General features: G+C 40.8%; 1 protein-coding gene across 4 annotated transcripts; it reads right to left on the bottom strand.

Annotated features, from left to right (window-relative positions):
* Positions 1–1,894: 1,894 nt before the first annotated feature.
* Positions 1,895–9,228, bottom strand: LOC131643737 (uncharacterized). 4 transcript variants are annotated; one of them, XM_058914038.1, is made up of 18 exons: positions 9,082–9,228; positions 8,558–8,764; positions 8,293–8,359; positions 7,418–7,601; positions 6,979–7,031; positions 6,237–6,325; positions 5,542–5,778; positions 5,226–5,290; positions 4,962–5,022; positions 4,767–4,884; positions 4,595–4,676; positions 4,423–4,495; positions 4,257–4,318; positions 3,261–3,356; positions 2,889–3,043; positions 2,714–2,810; positions 2,466–2,543; positions 1,895–2,374 (listed from the first exon to the last, which is right to left on the bottom strand). In XM_058914038.1, the coding sequence occupies exons 1-18, from the start codon at positions 9,086–9,088 to the stop codon at positions 2,267–2,269; spliced, it is 1,839 nt and encodes a 612-aa protein (XP_058770021.1). In that variant the 5' UTR covers positions 9,089–9,228; the 3' UTR covers positions 1,895–2,266. The 4 variants fall into 4 exon arrangements, with proteins under 4 accessions (XP_058770021.1, XP_058770022.1, XP_058770023.1 ...); XM_058914039.1 differs by lacking the exon at positions 8,558–8,764; XM_058914040.1 differs by lacking the exon at positions 8,558–8,764 and having other exon boundaries at positions 7,418–7,578; positions 9,082–9,152.
* Positions 9,229–19,210: the final 9,982 nt, after the last annotated feature.

Below are 19,210 nucleotides of genomic sequence, written 5' to 3'. Positions count from 1 at the left end.
AATCAAAGCATTTTATTTTATTTTTAATGTGTTCTATGTTTACTTTGTTTCTTTAAACAAGTATGCATTGTTCTAATTCGAACTTTTATCCAATTTCTCTACATTCAAACACAAAATACATAAGAGATCTTCTCACTAAAACCAACATGCTTAACGTAAAACCTTTTCTTCCCCTATGGTTGTTGGCCTCAAACTAGTATCGCAGTTTGACATTAACTGCATTTGAGATTTTATGGATCCAGTCCCTTCTTCGTGAATTAGGCATTAATTACTTCACTTCTAACATTCATTGTGATAACCTCAGCACAATTGTTCTTTCTCATAACCCTATTCTCCATGCCCGCAACTAAGATATGGAGTTTGATCTCTTCTATATTACAGAAAAGGTCCCCCACAGGCAATTAGAGGTTTTCCATATTTCTAGCCACATCAATGTGTTGACATCATGACTAAAACCTTGCCTCCATTCAAGTTTGAAGACTTCATGAATAAGATGACTCTGAGGGATCCCAATTAATCCCCCTCCGTTTAGTTTGCATGGTATACTAAGGGTATCATAATATGCGAACAATCTAATGTACCTATTGTGCATAGTAGTGATCCCTAGTCCCGACTAACTCTTAACAGAATCCCTTGATTCTATGAACAGTTTAATAACTAATTCAGTTAAACCTAACAGATGTATATATAGCTCTGCAATGTGTCATTCTTCTTCTTTGGATCTAGTAGCCTAGTGGTTGGAATTCACCTTTTTAAAAGTGAACTAGTAGGATGTCACGGGTTCGAACCCATACTCTTACATCTGATGTCCTTGCACAGCTACCAAATATTGGTAATTCAATTACCAACAGAAATGAAAAATAAATTATAACAAAAAGAGAATGAATCTCTCTGCAAAAGTAATAGATTTAGTTTCTATGAACAATTTAATAACTAATTCAGTTAAACTTAACAAATGTATATATAGCTCTCCAATGTGTAATTCTTCTTTTTTGGATCTAGTAGCCTAGTGGTTGGAATTCACCTTTTTAAAAGTGAACAAGTGGGATATCTCAGGTTCGAACTCATACCCCTGCATCTGATGTCCTTGCACAACAATCGAATATTTGTAATTCAATTACCAACAGAAATGAAAAATAAATTATAGTAAAAAGAAAATGAATCTCTCTGTAAAAGTAATAGACTTCGTTTCTCAACAAAAATGATCATCATGTCAAATTAAGGATCGTTAGAAAAAATGATTGTCCTCAAGTAATGTGCTAGTGCTTAAATCATCATGAATGAAAAAGATGATCATCATGTCGTGTATCATTACTTGTGAAAATGATATCCCATTGAGGTATTTAAGGCTTTTTAATAATTTACTTGGCTAGCCAGAGTTCAATTTGATATGCATAACCAGTGTCTTTGTAACTGATATGACAATGTTTCCATAATTGATATGACTTATAATTGAGATGAAATGACATATCACAACCTATAGGATTGAGATCTTCATAACCAATATCATATAGTGAGATGTGTAGAACTAAGGTCTCCTTAATATACTAAGGTGTGTAGAATCTAAGTCCTTGTAACCAAGACCAATAGAAAAAAGGTCTTTGTAATCGAGATTACTTGATATGTCGAGGTCTGCATGAGGTCTCCATAATACATGATATGCAGAGGTATATGTAAAAATGAAATGTCAATAACCAATTTATTTTGATATGTCGAAGTGATCTATATGACAAAGATTTGAACTAAGAAACATTTTGTCCGCTACCGGGAAGTTCTAGCCATTAAGTTTACAAATGACACACTCTACTCCCTACCAATACCATGGGTTCTGCTGATTATGGGTTGAACTTCAGTGTAATTCCAATTTTCATTTTTTCTTGTCAAGACAGAGAAATTCAAAACCAATAGATGATTATTTACACACAAAAAAAACATCATAGTGGAGCCTTTGAGTCTAAACGTGTATCAGACAGAAGTCAATGACATGCAACCAAAGAACAACAAAATTACAACAGAAATATTGATAACCACTACTCTCAAAATAGATGTATCACTAAAATTCCATCTCATAAACCTTTGATATATCTATAAACAGACCACAATCTCAAAACGGTCATATCACTGTAGTTTTTATATGACTGATGAAATATTAATCAAGATTTTAAACCTTTAATTCACCCCAACCTGCTGTTGATATGTAAAACGAGTCTCTTTGTATAATGCAGAAACAGAAGCAAAAGCCTTCCCATCACCTGAAAGTATCAAATTATGAACCGACAAATTTGTTCAAGGCTGATGTGTCTAAACCTGCAAACTCCTTTACAGCTGCAAGCACAACAAGTCCAAGCTTCACAGCATCTTCGTTATTACGTGCCTAAAGTGTCACGTACGTGAACATATTAAATTAGTTGCAATGTTTAAAATTGCATATAAAAATTCCAACACAATATCTTAAGGCATTTTACCTCAATGTTAAGGGGAAGTACAGGATCATGAAGTGATAGTCTAAGAAGGAACCACCCACCATAGCCAGAAACTCGGATCTGATTGAAGATTAGAACAGACAAGATATAACAATTTATAATGGAAATACAAACTCGGCATACCAATCATTGCAGACTAGAAATTTACACACATCATATTGTAAGCAACTTCCAACTACAGAACATGTTAATAAGTTAAACAAGCATAAAACGCAAAGATATAAGCATACCCCTTCGTAGTTTACAGGAGCCTTTTCCAGGTTTGGATCAGAGGCAATTGAGCTCTCCAAATGTTTCAGCACAGTTTCTCCATATTCCCGAAAAGATCTGAGATTTGGTATGTAAGTGAATTCAAAACATTGATATGGATGCACACTAACAAAGAACCGCTATACAACAACTTACCCTCCTTTAAGATCTGGATGGTTTTGGTTTATTTTTAATCTCAGTTCTGCAGCAAAACCTGGTTCCTGGAGCCCTTCGATTAGACCAGTCAAAACTTTGCTTCCTCCACCCACACCAGAAGCTCTTGCAGAAGCAAGCTTATTTAAGATCTTGACCTGCACAACGTGGATAATTCAAACTTCCAATAATTAAAACAAGTTTTTGACCTTATAATCTAATTCTTTGATTCTACAGTGTTGTGCAATATCACATTCTAATACAAGGTAGTGTCAAGTTAAGGGTTATTCGGTGCAAAGTAGAGGTGTAAGTAGAGGTGTGTATATGCTTTGTCCGTGTTCAAACTTACTCAATATGACTACAATAAAAACCTACCATTAGGTATGCACCATCATCAAGCCAATTATTCTCCTTAAGAGCTCCATGTCCACTGGTTTCAATTGCCAGATGTGACTCCTCGCCAATAGAGTTCTGTCCGCAATATTACCTCCATAATTAAATATTTAGCAAATATAGTGAAAACGAGAAATTCAAATGGAAAACTATAAACAGAAACAAGATGAAAAGTACATGATATAAGCTAGAGACCTGATTGGTTAGAGAAAAACCCTTTCAATTTTCATTTCCATTTTCTATTTTGTTACAAAAGTGCTACATTGTTTTTTTTAACTTTGTTTACTGCATTCAAACATTTTGTTCAGGAAATAGTGAAAACAACAGTTGTACTTTAACTAAAGTAAAAAAAGGAAGTGGAAAAATGAAACACTTTTTGAAACCTAAAAAGCCCAAAGTACTGTAGCCTGCATAGTTTATGTCAGATTTGTGTTAGACCTCTCATTAAGGAAAACTGACTTTCATTAAGTTTTTAAGAGGTATTTATTAGACAATTAGGAGCATTTTAGTGGCCGTTATTATATTATTAGGAGCAGTTACATTTTATTGATTCTATGTGTTTATGTTTAAAATAAATAGAGGAAGATAGGGGATAGTTTCTTATCTTGGAAATATGGAGTGGTTAGTGGAACAGACCCAACTCTCGAATATTTGGGACGGGGAGAGGCAAAGGCTCTCGAAGACTTAGAGAACAATTATTCTATTGTTAATGTGTGACTTGTGTGTTATTGTCTACTGTAATTCTATTTGTCTCAATAAATATCAGAAATTGTCCTAATTCTATTTGGTAAAGAACCAGTTTCTATCGATTTGCTTCTGTTTTGCAATTTATGAGTTCTACTACAATGTCCCATTTGGAATAAAGTTAGCCAAAATTCCAAGGTTCAAATTTGAAATAAGGGTACATAAGTACTCAGACGGAAATTTTTCCTTTAAACAGAAGTATAATTTACTGTTATAGGAAAACATGCATCATACCAAACGAATAGCTTCATCAATTACGTTTTTGTAGCCTCTTTTGAACCGATGGTGTCTGCCACCTGAGAAAAAATAGTAGTAGCAAATAATTGAAGCTTATGATAAACACATTAAGGGAAGAGGGAGGGATAGACTAAAGGTCATGCAAACTTAAATTTGTCCATACCAAGTTTCTTTTCAATAAATGTGGTAAGACCGTCAGAAGTCACGCTGTCTGTGACAATAGTTGTTCCGGGATGCTAGACAAAGTAATGGAAGGAAACAGATTAAGAAGTATTAAGAGAAGTGTAAGGTTAAAAAAATAGAATACCAAATATAGCTAACAATAAAAGCCTTACTTCTTCAAGAACAATAGCTGCCATTAAGGCAATCAAGCGATTCCGGTTGAACTCACGGCCAGTGGAATCCACAGCAGCAGATCTAGATGAAAATCATTGATGTTTAACAATTCAAAGTGAAGGATGATTAACAAATTCAAAGTCAGAAACTGATCAATAAGATGGTCCTTACCTGTCCACATCAGTATCAAAGATAATTCCAAGATCAGCTTTGTTATCAAGGACTGCCTGGGTTATAGCTTTCATAGCTGCCTTGTCCTCGGGATTGGGGATATGGTTCGGAAACAAACCTGAATATAGAAGCCATTATTACTCAAAGTCCAAGTACAACACTTAGTTGAAATTATTCCCGCAATAAAGTTATTACCATCAGGCTCCAAAAATTGACTACCAGAAGTTATTGCCCCAAGAGGTTCCAGCACCTTTGCCTATTATTCACCAAAAAGAAACATCGAATATCAATCTTGATGCAATTTGTAAACCATTCCCAAGAAATATATTCACTATAGATTTCTGTTCTTCATCACTTTCAAATGGCGGGCGTGTTTATAGAAATTCCAAATTAAAATGTCTTGTACAAAAGCTTATTCATAAAACATTAAAAGTTAAGGAGATCTAAAAGGAAACTTACAGCAAAAAAACCACCTGCTCCATTGCCTGCATCAACAACTATATGGAAACCCTCCAATGGTTTCTCTGCAGGCATATAAAACATTCAGAAAACCAATGACTAATGAACTATAAATTCTACAATAACAAACAGAGTCATAAAGACAGAATGTAAGAATTCCATTATTCCTCCACCTTATTTAAAGAACAGCCCAGTAATTCTATCTCAAACATATTGGTTATTATAAAAATACTCTAGCAATGGCTTCAACCTTTTCCTAGACCCTGCCATAGCATAAGCATAAACCACCAAGTTACCATTTTACTGCAAGTCATACCTATGTTTCCAGCTGCTTTGCGAACTGCTTTTACTAGATCAGACGTATACACAGACATGTAATCGACTGTCTTGATAGATAAGGAAGCCTTTTTCTCAGAATTTGTCAAACTTTCTGCTGTAAATTGATTGTACAATTTTTCAGCTCGCTCTAAGATATCTTTGATGTCAGTCTTCCCAAGTCCACCGGCATTGGTGAAAAATTTGAATCCATTTCTGTTGAAAGGTAGATGACTTGCTGTTCATAGAAAGAGACATTTAATAATTAAACATGAATTCATATCTAAACTTACTTGAAGTTCACTAAAAATCACCATTAACAACCTATGGACTATAGCAAACGAATATTTATCAATATATGCAGAAAAAAAGAACATGCAGTATTAAAATGGCTAAGAGTGAAAACCATTCAGGTTAGCAACATAAGCTTTTGGTATAAATTGTTCATTCGCATTGTATCGATATCGAAGCTTATGTGTTAGTGGCTTTAGGTAAGATCCCAACTGAAGACATTCTCCAGAGTTCGTTATTACATCTTTAGTAAAATGGAGGCAGTGCTATGTCCACAATCTCCACATACGATTTAAAATGGGGTTTTCATAGAAGGAAAAGTCCAAAGACACTAACTAAACTCCATGGATGAAAGTAAGTGAATACTACAAGGAAATGACACTTGACTTAAACTTCATAATGTACCTGTTATCATAATAGAACCATCAACAGGACAAAGAAATGCTTCATCCTTTGTAAGTGTGCTATTGAACATAGCTGGTGTTGATGCTAATCTACAAAGAAAACAATAGTATTAATTCACTAGACCATTAAAATAGTTAGAATAATAACAATAACAATAATAATAATAATAATAATAATAATAATAATAATAATAATAATAATAATAAAATAATAATAAGAATACTAATAATAATAATAAATAATAATAAAATAATAATGAAAACAACAACAATAATAACAAGAGAAAAGAAGTCATGCACTGACAGTGTAAAATGGTTTTACACTGTCAACCAATCACAACCATGCATCCAATTACACCCCACTTTTATTTTAAAAAACTTTTAATGACATGGCATTTTGTTGATTTTTTATTGGTTGAATGTGTAAAATAACTTTACACTGACAGTGTATGAATATTATTCTCTAATAACAATAGCTACAAAAGTGAAAATCATCAAATGTGAATCACAATTATCAAAACGGAAACATGGGAGTAGTATGACTATTTCCCTGAACTTATTGAATGGACATGTATTGAAAGATCCTAATAGATTTTGATATTGTTGCGTAAAAGTGATAAAGTGAATGGACATGTAGGAACCGGCTTGACCAGGTGACTGCCTACATTAGAGTTTGCAACAACTGACACTTCCAGTTCTTATTCAAATAAAATAATGGCTGCAAAAAAGTAAATGCCACCCACCCATATTGGACAACTCCTAAGCCAGCACCAGCAAGCCCTCGAGAAATTGCATTCTGAAATTGGAAGAATTGATCATCATATAGTACATTTTTAATCGTATTCTCAAACTAGGAAGCTTGTTAACACGGGTACTTTTTTGTAAGAATACTTTCGATTCACTTCAAAATTCTAACTACAAAACCATTGCAAAATCAACTTTAAAAGATAAATATTCTACATGATGGAAAGTCTACATAGACACAAGTGAGAACTACAGTATAAATGGAATAGGTTTTCAAATTATTATAGTTCATTCCATCTTTCATGTATCGGAAAATATGTATTTATTTGAGACACTGGAATTCTATTCAAAATCAATATAAAATTTGACACGATGGATAAAGTCCATTATTATAAGGGTTGTTAAAATGTAATCAATGATACGAGGAACAATCTAAACCTGTAGGGATTTGGCTGATATCCTGGAATCGTGGCCAATGGAAACTCTCAAATGCTGAGAAGCATCTGCTTTCTTTTTTTCCAATAACCATGCAGCGAAAGCAGCTCCTATTGCTTCAGCAACAGGTTCAGTGAGGTTAACCCCCTCTCCCTCAACACCATCTAGAGCCACACCACGTATGTCACTATTTAAATTAATATCATTTAAAAGTAATACACGAGTTAGCATGCAGGAATGTAGACCTAATAAATGTCAATTATGAAAATAAAAAGGAAGAAAAATGGGCCTTTGCACCCAGAAGCTTCCCCAAAAAATACTCTATCTATGATAGAGTCATCATTACAGGGAAAAACAAAAGATAATAGTGTTTTCAAATATCAATCACAGAATGCAGAAAATAACGGTTTGTTCAAATTTCAATGCGCTGTAAGCTACAGAGCTATAGCGCTACTAATATACCTGCTATTTGACAGCACTTACTAAATACTGTAGCATGGAGCAATAGTGATCTGTTCAAATTATGATATGCTATAACGCCGCTAGAAAAGGTTGACGAATCTTCTAACATTTATGTATTAATTTAAATGGTAATACTAAGGTACATTCCTAAGTAGAAAGAGTACAATAAACTTTACTGTTTCTTCTCTTTAATCTAAAATTATAGCATACACGATATACATTCAGTACAGCAATTAACAACGTAAGGGAAGGGAAAGGAAAGGAACAAAGAGTTCCTACTTTATGTCATATTTCCACTTTTTGCCACTAAGAACTTCTACAAATCCTTTGACCAAATTAAGTCATGCAAAAATCCTAACAACTAGCAAATTTCTATTAAGACAGAAAATTAACAATGACATATGGTTGGTACTGACCTGCCATTTTGAAGCTTTAGAAAGTCTGTTTTGTCAAGATGTGGCACTACGGTAGAAGATGCAGAAGCTGCAAAAAAATCCAAATGGAAGAAACAAACATCCATTAGAAAACAAAGAAGCTAAAAACTGTCAAAAGGTAATCCATTAGCAAGTATGCATATAAGAGCAATATTTTAAATTTAAAACAAACAATATCAGACAACATATAGGAGTTTTTCATTTCACTTTATTTCAACCTGTATGATAATAAGAGTCTAGAACAGACCATTGCAGAGAATATTTCTCCGGAAAGTAAAATCGTTCTGGGGTTTCGATAATGTGCGCAATTGCATGGAAGAGATGCTAGTCCATGTCAACTTCCCTGGAGGAGAGGGAAGGAAGCTGCGCGTATAAGGGGCACAATAGTCCCTTCGACTATTCGGTAGGCAGCAGTGTGACATAAAAACATTTTGAACAATCTTCCCTGATGTTGCTGCAAATAAACATTTACACTTTTATCAGATTTTTAGACTCAAATTTAAATCTCTCACTCTCTCTAATATTGGCAACTAGTCAATTTTCCATCGGCTATATCTCTCAATTTTTTGGCCTTGTGGTTCAAAAGTTCTAAACTTCAGCTAAAAGGCTAAACCCCCAATTCAGTAGGGGGTGGTTGCATCAATTCCAGTAAAATCGTAGTACGAAATTGAAGTGACGAGTACGAATATATTAAAATAACGAAGGAAAAGCGGAAAAATGAAAAATAGAGAGAATTGAATTGAATGAAATGGGAAATGGAGGAAACTTTACCTGCCATGTGATGAAATTGAGTTGCAGAGCGTTTGAATTGCTACGACGGAGAAAATGAGGTAGTGGATGCGCCTAAGTTCTTCTGTCACCTTCCACACCAAATCAGTAACACAGGTAACAAGCCCTTGCACGTGTAGCCGTGTAGGAGAAAAGACAAGGACGAGAATAACAATAAAGTATATGCTTATTTTTATTGTATTTTTTTATTTTAAATATTTATTATTATCTTTTATCTAAATTATTTTTATGGTGCGTTTGTTTTATGGACAAAAGTTATAATCCTTATACTCAAAAAGAAAAATTATAATGCTTAGAATAAACTTCTCTGCTTATTGTTAGAAGTGTAGTCTATAAGGCTTACCAAGGTTTCGGGTAAGAGTTTGATAGAAGTCTCGTTCGAGAGGTCCAATATCTTATTTGAAGGACTTATAACATCGTTTTATTAATGTGGAGTGTCATCTTCAAAAATACTTATCTAAGAGGCACGATCGAAGTTTGACCTAAGAGATTTAACTTAGAGTCTTGTTTAAGAGCTTGATAGAAGTCTCATCCGAGAGGTCTAACGTCTCGCCTGAGGGACATGAAGTCTCGTCATGATCGGCATATGATCTTATTCGTGAGACTTAGGGACTCGTAGTACCTAAACGTTATCTATTTAAAAGCACTTCGCCATTTGTCAAAGTCCTCGTTCTTGAGATATTTTTTTAATGATATGTTTGTAAAATGTTCAATAAAAGTGGGAGAGTGGTAATCCTCTAGCGAGACGACACCTATACATCGCCATTAGGAATTGTCTCGCCCTAAGTGCACACGCCCTTCTTGCCCAATCATGAAAAATATGGGGAAAAATTGCTCGGTTAGAGGAAAGTCATAGTCAATAGAATAATCCGCGTTATCTTAAGAAATAGGGATTCAACCGTCAATCGTTGAAGTGGGCGATTATCAGTCCCTAAAAAACTCAAGAGCATATATAAAATACTTTTCCTCTTTGAAATAAAAAATCGATCACAACTTAACCCGCATAACGCATAAAGACAGTTTTTCATCTCACATGATCAGTTGGCCCTCTCATACTACGTTAAAACACAAATAGACAGGGTCTCTCACCACTGTGAACAAACCCTAACTACCATCAATTACTAAGATTTATGAATATTCTCCACTTAGTATAGAGATACCACGTATAGCGTTTACCTTTTGACAAGTACAAAATCTAAAGATGAAATTATGTATGGTTTGATTTGATTTTGAATAACTAATTTTAAAAAATTAATTTTTAAATATCTAATTTATAAAAAAAAATTTAATTAATATAATATTATAGTGATACAATAAAATAATAAATTTAATACAAAATGTAACATATATCATAACTAGTAGAAGACCCGTGCGTCCGCACGGGTAAATCAAATCTTAAGATGAATAATGTATTAGAAATGCCAAAAGAAAAGTTTAAAAATTCTAATGAGAAATGCTAATTTAAGATTCACAAAACATATTTATAGTAAGTATGTAATATTTAAAAAGAAATATTTATCAAATCACTAACATGATAAATTTAGATAAATTTAATATGTATAATAACTATAAATATTTACAAGTATAACTAATAACTATAAATATTTATAAATATCACTAATAATTATAAATATTTATAATATTTTGCTGTTTAAATAAAAAAGGTATTTTGGTGATAGTGTCCCGTGAAAATAGTGAATTTATGTTAATTATAAATATTTATAATATTTTGTTGATTAAAATAAAAAGGGTATTGTGGTGATAGTGTCGCGTGAAATCTTCTTAGATGAATAGTTTTCAATTTTAATTAGTATATAATTTATTTAAATGGAATTATATAATTTAATAACAAATATCACTAATAACTATAAATATTTACAAATATTTGATTTGTTAAAATAAATAAATAAAGGTATTGCGGTGATTGTGACCCGTAAAAATAGCTGATGATATAAGATGGGTGAATAAAATAAAATAGATATTGTGGTGATAGTGACCCGTGAGATAAATAAAATTATGTTTATATCTTAATAAATCTTTACATATATTTACAATAGATGATAAAATATAAGAAAGTAATCTTCATTAATAAAAGTGGTGCATCCACAACTATCAAAAAGAGTTTTATTTCAAAGTTCTTTTCCATCTTTATTTACATTTGAATTTAAAAAAATACAAACAAAAGGAATTTCATTTTATTTTTATTTCATGTTTTATTCAAAAGATTACCAAAAAAAAAATATTTTAGGAGGAGTTCTTATTTCATTTATATATGTCAAAATGAGTTGTCTTTTTATACATATATTACCATCAGCCTTTGTCACATTTTGTTTCAGATTTTTAATTCAATTACCATCTGTCAATAAATTCCATACGTATTGATCGTACCTGATCAGAAGAATCGTCAAGGCAGCAGAATCTGGCTTGGAGAGCAAGATGGGGGGGGTACCTGCAAGGTTCTCCGATGCTTAAGTTAGTAGCTATCAGAGAATGAGGGTTGAGAGTGAAGAATAGAATACCTGACCCTCTAGTGAAAGAGGGTATTTATAGCCCCCAGCGCTGGGCCAAGGTTCCCTAATTGGGCCAAATCCAACTGGAGGCCCACGTGCTAGGGAACTGCCAGAACGTCCCATGCTAGGGCTGAGTCAGCAGGAGACTCACGTTCCGGATGATCATAGCGTAGGGTTCGGAGGTGGTTGACCGAATCCCCCGCTGCGTGACGCGTGGTCTTCGCGCGTGGATAACTCCTTGACAGTTATCCAGTAAATGGGCCCAATGAATTGGGCCTGCTCGGCTAGTGAGAGGAGCTGGGCCTGCTCGGCCCAGGCCAGAACAGGAGCCCCCCAAGTCATTAGTCTTATGAGTGATGACTTTAGCCAAGAGGCTGGCCGAGCAAGAGCACGAATGTTGGTCGTCAATTGGGATCTCGTCGTACGACTACGTCTGCGAGGGAAAAGGTTGTTGCTGGGGATAAGAGCCAAGGGTGGTCGGATGGTGTCCTCGAAGACCCGTCGAGGAGATGGCTGTCCCTTGGTTTCCTCTTGGCATGCTTGGTTGCCGCTTGTCAGAGTGTGGCTGACAGGTGGCAGTTTCGGAGAGTGTCATCATTGCAGCGCCGTTTTTGGGTATAAATGCAGACTGCGCCGTTTGGGTTTCCAAAGTTGTTTCGTAACGTGGCACCCTTTCGTGGATGGAGCTGCCTTGGGGGTGTAATCAATGATGGCGTCTCCTAGGCTGCCTAGGCTATCATGACACCCTTTGGCCTCCTTTCCCTATATAAAGAGCGAGAAGACCATTCATTTGTCACTTAACATTTTGCAAACCTACAAGACTCGCTCACAGCTCTCCTCTTCGTCTCGCACTTCTTTCTTCTGCTACTTCAAGTAAGTTCCTCGTCTCCTCCTAGCTTTTATTTAAGTTTTATGTTCTAGCTTCGAGTGCGGCGGGCAGGATTGATGAGTGCGTCGAGCAAGCTTCATGAGTTTGCCGAGTAGTCGTAGGAGATCGTTATTTCTTTTATGTGTTTGCCGAGTAAGATTTGAGTGAGTGGGACAGGAATAGTTGAATTAGACGTCCATGCTTTAGATTTAATAGTGAACAATTTGCGTGAGACGAGTGAAGGAGACGACATGCTACAGTTAGGGTGTGAGTTTGCCGGGGAGCTAGATGCACCTGCCGTCCATCGCCGTACGTGGCGGCTTTACTTCGCGGGTGCTTCTAATTTGGCTCGTCGTTGTCCGAGGGGGGTGGAATTCTCTCCTCGTCTCTTTTCCTCGCCCTTTCACTTGACTTGCGGTGGAAGGGTGGATTTGACCAGTCGAATTCACTGTTTCCTCTACTTTTCAGGTAAATGGCCGACGAGAACAAAGACGACGCCGTCTTCGACATATCAGACGGGGATGAAGCTGTTGGTTGCTCGCAGGACGAGGGTGTTCCTGTCGTCGAGACTTCCCCGAGGAAACTTGAGGAATGGGTGGCCGTTGCTCCGAGGACGATTGCATCGCGCTTCACGAGTCGTCCCAAGGAAGCCTTTAACGTCATCGAGGACCTTGACCAAGACGAGGAGCCTTCTTGGGGCGCCTTTGTGCCCAAATCTCACCAGAGGATTTGCTCGCAATTCCCCGGTCCCCGTTTCGCTATGTATGAGTTCGTCTTTAAGGAGGCTGGTCTCCGTCTCCCCTTCACTCATTTGCAACGGAGTGTCTTCAGTTGGTTGCGCCTGTGCCCGTCTCAACTTCATCCCAACGCTTTAGCGTTCTTAAGGGCCTTTGAGGTCGTATGCGGGTACTTGGAGGTCGAAGCGACTCTGCCTCTTTTCTTCAGAGTGTTTCATTTGCAGAGGTTGCGCGATCCGAACGGCAAGTGGAGTTGGGTGTCCTTTAAGCAGCCGAAGAAGCTGTTCGCCATTTACCAGGACTCTATCAAGCATTTCAAGAGTCGGTATTTTATAATTAAGCCGCTCACTCCTGATGCCGAGAATCATCTGTTCGAGGAGCGCGAGTATATCGAGGATGGGGTGAGGAGAGTGGGCCCAGCTGCTCGGTTCCCGTTAGAGTGGCAACCCGACCATTTCGAGCATGGGACTGATTATTACATCTTCCGGGACGAGGATCTCAATGAGCGCGATACGGGGGGGTATCAGCGGCTCGCTTCTTTCGTGGACGGGTTTAGACCGGCAGTATGTACCTACCCCAACGGGGATCCCTTAGTCGAGGAAGATGGAGGTCCTATGCTGGAGCCTCGGCATATCAACACAAAAGCCATCCTCGAGTGTGGGAGTTACGGGGATGCGATAATTTTGTTAGGTGAGATAACTATTTCCTGTTCGAATAATATCCTTTCGGTTCTAACTCTTTATTTTGCAGGAAAAATGGCCGACCTGCATGACAAGATTGTGAAGATGAGGGCAAAGAACAAGGGGCCCATCAAGCTGACCGTGAAGCGATCTCGGGTAGAGGAGGTCAAGGCGGCTGCTGCAGGTGCGCCTGACGGTGGCTCCCCTTCGTCGGTTGGGAGGACTTCGGGGAGTTCTCCGGTCGGGAAAAAACAAAAGAACGAGGGGACTCCCGAACTCCGCCCCCTTATCAATGACAACCCGTCCGAGGAGGACATTGTGCTGCCCTCATGTACTCTGCACAGGGGGATCTTCTCCAAGAGGAATGTGTTGCTGGAGCGCGAGGAGGTGAGGCATATAGTCAGGCGTGATCGGGCGGCCCGGGATAAGGACTTATCCGAGGATCTTGAAGGAATGATGAGGGTGGCCACCCTGGCCTTGGCCCTGAATGCCCAAAGGGTCTGCCCCCAGAAGGACTATGATGCTCTGCAGACCAAGTATGATGAGCTGGAGCACGAGTTCGAACAGTACAAGGATAAGTACGAGGTTCAGAGCGGCATCGTCGAAGACCTTTGTAAAGAGCGGAACAAAGTCAGGGATTTGGAGGCCGAGGGGGAAAGGCTCCGTGAGCGAATTGCCGAGCTAGAGAGGTCTCATCTCCCTGCTGCCGAGGAGGATGAGGACGAGAAAGCTTTGGTGACCCGCTCCCAGCTTCTGGGCAAGGTGAGGGAGCTGGAGGTTGACTATGTCGCTACTCTGGGGGTTGGATTTAAAGCCGCAGTGGATCAGCTGAAAGTCCTCAATCCGCGCTTGGTGACGAAGGGCATCGGTCCGTACAACAAGGTTGTGGACGGTCGGATTGAGTCAAATCCGGAGTTCGAGGACTGGGAAGATGAGCAGGAGCCCCAGGGTGAGGACGACGGTGCCGAGGAGGAGGATTGTGATGTCTAGACAATTTCTTGATAGTGGCTTGCGTGCCCGCTGTTTTGTGGCCTGCGTGCCAATGTAGTTAGTTGGGCGATGCCCGGATAGTTTTTGTAATATTTGGATATCCCCGGCCAGTTTGGTCGGTTTTTAATATTCTGCGTTTTATGTTCCAATATTTATGCTTATCTGTTAATCGAATATTTATGTTTGTGCTCGGCCGAGGTATATGGCCCGGGCGTGTGGGGAACGGTCCGGGTGCGCAGAGCAGGTGTGCGCTATAAGCGAGCTCGAGGCCGCGGTCGGGGCCAGGTGCTCGCGGCGTGAACGATCCCATCGCGAGCTGGGGTTCTGCCGTGCAGGTACTTCCGCGGAGGGTCTGTGTGTAAGGCCCGCCGCGTAGTCGGCTTTGCCTCCTGGTAGGGTTATCCGACTGAAGCTGTCGTGGAGCGTACACGCTTGTACCATGGCGCGAGTCCTTGCCCAGCTTTCCTCGTGTTCGTTACGAGCGGCCGGGCAGCGTTAGGTTGTTTCTAACTGTAATAGCGTCTGAGTTTTTCAGCATTCCAAGGTCGAGCAAGTTTTTCGCCGAGAAGGTTTTCGAGGTAATATGCCCCATTTTCGGTTTTATTGTATACTCGATACGGACCTTTCCAGTTCGGGGCTAGTTTGCCCTCGCGCGAATCTTTCATGTTTCTGCGGAGGACCAAGTCGCCAATTTCGAACCCGCGTTTGATAACTTTAGTGCTATGGCGTAAGGCTATTTGTTGTTTCAGTTTCGCTTCTCGGAGGGAGGATCCTGTCCGGATTTCCTCGACCATGTCGAGCTCTTCTCTCATAGCTTCGTCATTGAGTTCCTCTTCGAGAGGTGACTCAGTTCGACGAGATGGTTCTCGGATCTCCACGGGGATCACGGCTTCAGTGCCGTAGGTTAACCTGAACGGTGTTTCGCCTGTGGTCGAGTGTGGGGTCGTCCTGTACGCCCAGAGGACGCTGTGTAACTCTTCGACCCAAGCCTTTTTTGCCTCGCCCAACCTTCTCTTCAGTCCACGGAGAATGACCCGGTTGGCGGCTTCAGCTTGTCCGTTCGTTTGAGGGTGTTCGACCGAAGTGAAGTGCTGTTTCGTCCCGAGTTTGGTTACGAACTCCTGGAATTTTTTGTCCGTGAATTGGGTGCCGTTATCGGTAATGATCGTCTGTGGCACCCCAAACCGAGCGAGTATGTTCCGCTTATAAAAGCGGAGCACGTTTTGGGACGTGATTTTCGCGAGCGCTTCGGCTTCTATCCATTTCGTGAAGTAATCCACAGCGACCACTAGGTATTTATTTTGGAAAGACCCGACCGGGAAAGGTCCGAGGAGGTCCATTCCCCATGTGGAGAAAGGCCAAGGCGAGGAGAGAGATTTGAGGTCGTTCGGGGGCGCCAGGTGCATGTCGGCGTGTCGCTGACATTTATCGCATTTCTGGACGTATTTTTTGGCATCTTGCTGCATGGTCGGCCAATAGTAGCCGGCTCTGAGGGCTTTCCTCGCCAGTGATCGTCCGCCGAGGTGTTGGCCATTGATTCCTTCATGAAGCTCTTGGAGTACCTCAAGTGCTTGTGAAGCGTCGACGCATTTGAGGAGAGGGATGGAGAAGCCTCGTCGGTACAGTTTGTGTTCGAGGATAGTATACGAACAGGCTCGTCTTTTAATCGCTGAGGCTTCCTTTGCCTCAGCGGGGAGTTCGTCTTTCGTGAGGAAGTTATATATTGGGGTCATCCAGCAGTGGTCGTCCCCGATAGCGAATATTTGTGGAGCCCGCACGTTTTCGCCTATGCTTGGCCTGGGTAGGATTTCTTGGATGACCAACTTGTTTCCTCCTTTCTTTCTCGTGCTCGCAAGTTTGGATAGCACATCGGCGCGCGAGTTGTGTTCTCGGGGGATATGCTCGACGTCTGCTTTGATGAATTTTTTCATCTTATCCTTGACGAGCATGAGGTACTCGGCGAGAACGTCGTTTTTGGCTTGGTAATCGCCGCTGATGTGGGATGCGACGAGTTGGGAGTCTGTGTAGATCTTGACCTCGCGTGCGTCCACATCCTCGGCAAGTCTCAGACCTGCAAGGAGGGCTTCGTATTCGGCCTGGTTGTTCGACGTGTTGAAAGATAGAACTAAAGATACCTCGATGATGAGTCCTTCGTCGTTTTCTAGGATAATTCCTGCCCCGCTTCCTGAATTGCTTGAGGCGCCATCTACGTAAATGGTCCATTCGTTCTTGGTCGGATCCGGGGAGTCGGCCATCGAGGTCATCTCTGCCACGAAGTCTGCCAAAGCCTGAGCTTTTAATGCCTTCCTGTTTTCGTACTGTATGTCGAACTCCGATAGCTCGAGGGACCACCTCAGCATCCTGCCTGCCATATCTGGTCGGCTGAGGAGCTGCTTGATGGGTTGATCCGTTCGGACGAAGATGGTGTGGGCGAGGAAATAGTACCGCAGCCTTTTGGCCGCTATTACTAGGGCCATGGCGACTTTCTCGATTTGTTGGTATCGCACCTCGGGGCCTTGCAGGGCTTTGCTGGTGAAATATACGGGCTTTTGCCCGCTTTCGTTTTCTCGGATCAGAGCCGCGCTGACTGCCTCGTTTGAAACGGCTAAGTACAGGTATAGAGGCTCGTTGTTATCGGGTCGAGAAAGGACGGGCGGTTTGGAGAGCACTTGTTTGAGGTGTGAAAGTGCTCGCTCGCATTCCTCGGACCACTCAAAGGTCACTTCTTTTCGTAGTAGTTTAAAGAAAGGGAGTGCGTGTTGGGCGGATTTCGCGACGAAACGCGATAGTGCGGTGAGCATCCCGTTCAAGACTTGGATGGATTTTTTATTGTTAGGAGTGGGTAGTTCGGAGAATGCTCGACACTTGTCCGGGTTGGCTTCTATTCCTCGTTCGGTCAAGTAGAAACCGAGGAATTTGCCTACACGGACGCCGAAAGTACACTTCTCCGGGTTGAAGCGCATCTTGCAGGATCTGGCCCGCTCGAACATCCGCTCGAGATGTGAGGTGTGGTCGGCGTCCTCTCGATATTTGACGATCATGTCGTCCATATATACCTCGAGGGTGTCGCCGATCTCTCCTCGGAAAACTTTGTTCATCATCCGTTGATACGTGGACCCAACGTTTTTCAGGCCGAATGGCATTACGTTGTAGTAATAGTTGCCCGACTCCGTCATAAACGTTGTGCACTGCTTGTCGCTCCTCGCCATGAGGATTTGGTTGTAACCTGAATAAGCATCCATAAAAGACAATAGTTTATAGTCGGCCGAGTTGTCGACCAGTCTATCAATGTTAGGTAAAGGATAGGCGTCTTTTGGACATGCCCGGTTAAGATCGGTATAATCAACACACATTCTCCATTTTCCATTAGATTTTTTAACAAGTACAACGTTTGAGAGCCAAGTAGAATATTTGGCCTCGGAAATAAAATTTGCCTCTAGGAGGTCTTTTACAGCTTTCTCGGCAGCCTCCGCTTTCTCGGGAGACTGCCGACGCCTACGTTGAACTACGGCCTTCGCGGCTGGATTGATGGAGAGGTGGTGGCAGGCGACCTCGGGGTCGAGTCCGGGCATTTTTGCGGCGCTCCAGGCGAACAAGTCTGCTTTGGCTCGAAGGCAGGCCATGAGCTGCTTCCTTGGTAGATCTGGGATGCCCTTGCCGATCTTTACTGCTTTATCGGGGTTGTCGCCCAGGGGGACCAGCTCGAAATCTCCGTCAGGGATAGGTCGGACGGGGTGAGTTGCCTTTGATTGCGTTTCTTCCCCGATCTTCAGTTCTTCCTCTGTAAACCGTGCATCAAGGTCGACTGAGCTGACGTTGGTTGTCTGATGCTGGTCTTCTCGAGGATGTTTGTCTTCGGCTCTTGGCTTTTTGTTGGAGTTGGTCGGAGGGGCGATCAGTTCTAGTCCTTTGACGGAGGCGTCAAAGATTCTCCTGGCAGCTTCGATATCGGCGTTGATGGTGGCCACTCGTCCTGTCCTCGTGTAAAACTTCATCTTTAGGTGAACAGTGGAGGGCACGGCGGTTAGCTCGGCTAGAGTGGGGCGCCCGATGATGCAATTGTACAGGGTTTTGCAGTCGATCACCAAGAATCTGGTTTTGACTTGCCTGGAGGCTTCCCCTTCTCCGAAGGTGACAATCAGCTCGACGTAACCCCATGGTTTGGTGGTAGCTCTGTTGAAACCTTGGAGGTCCGAACCCATATAGGGAGTGAGATGTGAGTCGTCCAGCTGGAGTGTCTGGAAGAGGTGGGAGTACATGATGTCGACTGAGCTGCCTTCGTCGACCAAGATTCGTCGGACGTCGAAGTTCGCCATTCTAGCTCGG

This window comes from Vicia villosa, linkage group LG1, assembly GCF_029867415.1.
Source record: "Vicia villosa cultivar HV-30 ecotype Madison, WI linkage group LG1, Vvil1.0, whole genome shotgun sequence".
NCBI classification, from domain to species: domain Eukaryota; kingdom Viridiplantae; phylum Streptophyta; class Magnoliopsida; order Fabales; family Fabaceae; genus Vicia; species Vicia villosa.
This window is presented reverse-complemented; position numbering and strand designations above follow the sequence as displayed.